This window comes from Carassius carassius, chromosome 29 (assembly GCF_963082965.1).
Source record: "Carassius carassius chromosome 29, fCarCar2.1, whole genome shotgun sequence".
Lineage (NCBI taxonomy): Eukaryota > Metazoa > Chordata > Actinopteri > Cypriniformes > Cyprinidae > Carassius > Carassius carassius.
The window spans coordinates 27709204-27713382 of NC_081783.1; the positions used below are offsets into that span (position 1 = coordinate 27709204).

The 4179-nt window shown below is 36.9% G+C and overlaps 1 protein-coding gene across 1 annotated transcript; it reads left to right on the plus strand.

The window, feature by feature from the left end:
• The first annotated feature begins 1108 nt into the window (after positions 1–1108).
• Positions 1109–3667, plus strand: itln3 (intelectin 3). Its single transcript, XM_059516506.1, has 7 exons — positions 1109–1247; positions 1533–1679; positions 2061–2308; positions 2395–2553; positions 3050–3170; positions 3251–3354; positions 3427–3667. The coding sequence occupies exons 1-7, from the start codon at positions 1127–1129 to the stop codon at positions 3538–3540; spliced, it is 1014 nt and encodes a 337-aa protein (XP_059372489.1). The 5' UTR covers positions 1109–1126; the 3' UTR covers positions 3541–3667.
• Positions 3668–4179: the final 512 nt, after the last annotated feature.

Genomic DNA, 4179 nt, shown 5'->3' on the forward strand with positions numbered 1-4179 from the left:
AAACCATCTTTAAGTGTATCGTTTTATCTTTCTGTGAAAAACTTGCGATGACTGGTAAGTGTATCAGTACTGTCAGTGCATTAGTTACAGTACATAATTCAAATGAGTGTCAAATGATTAGTAATCATATTTAAACAGTGAATGAGGTGAATAATAATAACTGTTCTGTGATCAAAGCAGACTCGGTGGTAGAAAAAAATAGAATAATAACGACATTTTTACAGTTTATAACAAGCCCATTTTTAATTATTTCCAAATATCTCACATACTGTATTTCCCAACTATTAATATTGTTAATATATAATTCATATTGTTGAGTTAAATTCCCCAAAACACATTATGGGAATAATAACACTGTTTTTGGGAATTTAGGGCATTACTGTCATTATCAGAGATTGGGAAATGCCTGAAATAAAACATATTGAAACAAATGGGCAGACAGTAACATTTCAGTGGACATTGGCCACGGTTCGGTTTACGTGGTGGGCATTTAGGGCACAGTGTGTTAACAAGACTTGTGCAAGAATGTCATGTTCGTCATGGAGGAGGAAGGAGGTGATTTTCTGATGAAAAATGTATCATTTTGCACACTGGACATGAGCAGGGCGTGAAAGGCAAAATAAAGGACAAAGGCACAGCTAGCATGAAAAAGAAACATTCAAAGTATAAAAAGTGGTAACCTGCAACTGTTTCTATTAAAGAGCTATTTTACTTCTTACCACATTTAAACCATAAAATTTAGTTTTCTTGGTAAGAATGAATGCTGTTCAGTGATGTAAATTTTTTTTTACTTAAAACCAGTTCATTTAGATGTCCCCATTAAATTATTTGTATCATTATTTTAGCCCCTGCTACCCACAATCCACTGCATTCATCACTTCCACAAATACATGCAAATTCCCATAATTAGTTGTGGCGAAAGCACATGCCGAGAACAAAAATATGGATGTAACGTTTCATAACATCGCTGATAAGTTGCTGAAAAGTAAACAGAGCACATGATAATGTACTGGTGTTTCAGTAATGGGCATTTCCCTGATTCAAGTCCAGCATGTTTAATGATTACACACCGACACAGTGTTGCACAATAAGTGGGTTTTACTCCAGATATAAGCTCGGATGAGAGATGAAAGCTGAAGAGAAGAGAGAAACCTTCATCAGACTTCATCAACGAACAGCTGAAAACTCAAGAGTCATGCTGCGCTTCATTTTCTTCCTGATGTGTCTTTTGCAGTTAAGGCACACAAGTAAGTGGGCTATGATTATGAATGTTGATATGCTATTTATTTATTTATTTTTTTATGTGGATTTTAATGTGAACACACATCATTAGCTATTAAATGTCAAAGTTGCAAATAAATCAAAGATTTAGAGTACATTTTACAAGAAAATACTATTTCAGTCTTTTTATTTAAAAAATGCACGTTTTATTCAATGTGTCACTTGTGCCATTTCTTTGCAATATTTGTGAAATTTACTAGCAGTGTTTCTGAGAGACAGTTGTAAGAGTTTTTCTGTCTTGTTGTCTGCAGTGCTGGGTGTTATGGGAGCTGTCACCCCAAAGCCAATTATCATAAATGGCAGCTACATAAACCCAGAATTAGGCAAGTATCATGCCAGGTTGAGGATCCTCGCTCGCAGCTGCCAGGATATCAAAGAGAAACACGGCGCTTCACAGGGTAAGCACTAAATTAGTTCAAAATGTTCAAAATGATTGATTTTTCTTTTATGCCAAAAATCATAAGGACATAAAGTAAAGATCATGTACAATGAAGATATTTTCCTACTGTATATATATCAAAAATGAATTTTCTTTTAATAAAATAAGCATGGCTAAGGACTTCATTTGTACAACTTTAATGGTGATCTTCTCAGTATTTAGATTTTTTTAATTTTTTGCACCCTCAGATTCCAGATTTTCAAATAGTTGCATCTCTGCCAAATATTGTCCTCCTAACAAACCGTGGTCCAGGGTCACATATGTCAAAAGGACATTAGCAAGCTTTCAGTCAAGTTCTTCTCTTTATTAAACTGAATGTGGGGTCTCTGTTTCTGCTCAGATGGCATGTACATCCTGACAACAGAGAGCGGTACATATTACCAGACTTTCTGTGACATGACCACAGCCGGCGGTGGCTGGACGCTGGTGGCCAGTGTCCATGAGAACAACATCAAAGGGAAGTGCTCTCTTGGTGATCGCTGGTCGAGCCAGCAGGGAAACGACCCAGACCTGCCTGAAGGAGACGGTACATGGGCAAACACTGTGACATTCGGCAGCGCCGAGGCCTCTACTAGTGACGACTACAAGGTACATTCCCACACAAATCCTCAGCCCACCAATGAGAGAGAAATAATGCCTTAAATCTGATGAGCCAATGCTGTTGCATCCCACAGAATCCTGGGTACTACGACATCTCAGCACAAGACGTGTCAGTGTGGCACGTTCCCAATAATGAGCAGCTGACGAACTGGACATCTTCTGCTGTCCTGCGCTACCATACAGACAGCCAGTTCCTCACAGAGCATGGTGGAAACCTTTACCACCTATTCAAGGTGAAACACACATCAAATTCAACATGCACATATGTACTCTTACTTTAAAGAGAATGTGCATAATGAAATAAGTGTAGATAGGCTACTTGCAGTCTCAATGAACTGAAATATATATAAAAAGCATCACTGATCACTGGCAAAAAAATGATCTAGTATCTTGTGGACAGTTGGATTGGATGACACAAATAAAAAAAAGCAAAAATGCAATAGTTACATTATATAATGCATTATAAAAGTAGTTTTAATGCACTAAGTATGCCATGTAATGTTCTTTATAATGCATTTTATGATCACAATACATTATAATACTTGTCATTTCATTGTTAAACCTTTAGAAAGTACAATACATAAAGGCTTTCAGTAAAGTATTACCAAATATTCTAATAATCAAAACTTGTTTCACAAAAATACAAACGCATGGGATTTTTTTAAAAACACAAAAATGTAACTTTAAAATGAACACTTTAAAAATGAAATGTTTTGCAATTTTGACCAGAAATACCCCGTGAAGTTTGGAGCAGGACAGTGTAAGAGTGACATGGGACCCAGCAGTCCGGTGGTGTACGATACTGGAGACAAAGATTCAACTGCAAGCTTATATGGACCACCTGTTGGAAGTACTGAATTCTATATTGCATAGAGAACATGCACATGCAGAAATACTGGGTACAAACTGTGTTTGTTCTGTTTATCTCAGAGGAGTTTGAGTCCGGCTTCATCACCTTCAGAGTGTTTAACGCCGATCAAGCCGCCATGGCCATGTGCTCTGGAGTTAAACCTACTGAATGCAATCCTCAACATGTAAGTCATGCTTTTTCAGTCTAAACAAATCACCTTACAAAGCTATCAGACTGATGTACATCTGTTTTGCAGTATTGCATCGGTGGAGGATTATTCTCGGGCCGTCAGCAGTGTGGAGACTTCACCGCTCTGGAGCAAGCGTCTAAAAGTCTCACTCAATCCGCCGTGCTGCTCTTCTATCGTTAACGGATGTCAAACACCAGCAGTAAATCACATGCTGAGCTCAACTGTACATGTACAAAGTTGTTAAAACATCAGCACTTCCTGTTTGATGTGTGAATGTTTATATCAATAAAACGTTTTAATACAACTATTTGAGCACTCAAGAGGAGTTTCAAATTAAACTATGCATATATACGAATAATTCACTCAGATGTTGTGAGGTTAGATGAGTTTTGGCATGTCCTGTGGGATGCTTCAGGGTTTGGCTGACAGCCTGCTGATAGATGCAGTAACTATTCTCAAGGAAATTCATTATTTCATAAAAACACTCTTCTTCACTGACAGAAATTAAAAAAGTAGTTATGTACTCCGATGAAAAGTAGCAGCAGCTAAACACATGGATCAGACCTTTATTTATTTCTATAAACCATCTCTAAAAATTCACTCATATATGGGCAATACTTAAATATCATGTTCAGAAGAGCCTGCAAACACACTGCACATGTTTTTTTATAACGCTTTTTCAGTTGAATGTCCATTTATAGACGACACATTGTTCAATTATTGTGGCTTCAGTCTCCCACTGACCTTCTTTTCTTTATTTACCAATAATACTAATTCTTATTCACTAATTTACTAATTCTTTGTTTACTAATAATATTA

Bases quoted from the DNA above. Each gene is read 5' to 3' on its own strand.
- itln3 (XM_059516506.1), top strand. From the start codon at position 1,127: ATGAAAGCTGAAGAGAAGAGAGAAACCTTCATCAGACTTCATCAACGA. The intron at 1,680-2,060 runs GTAAGCACTAAA...GTTTCTGCTCAG, and splicing joins GAAACACGGCGCTTCACAGG to ATGGCATGTACATCCTGACA. The intron at 3,171-3,250 runs GTACTGAATTCT...TGTTTATCTCAG, and splicing joins ATATGGACCACCTGTTGGAA to AGGAGTTTGAGTCCGGCTTC.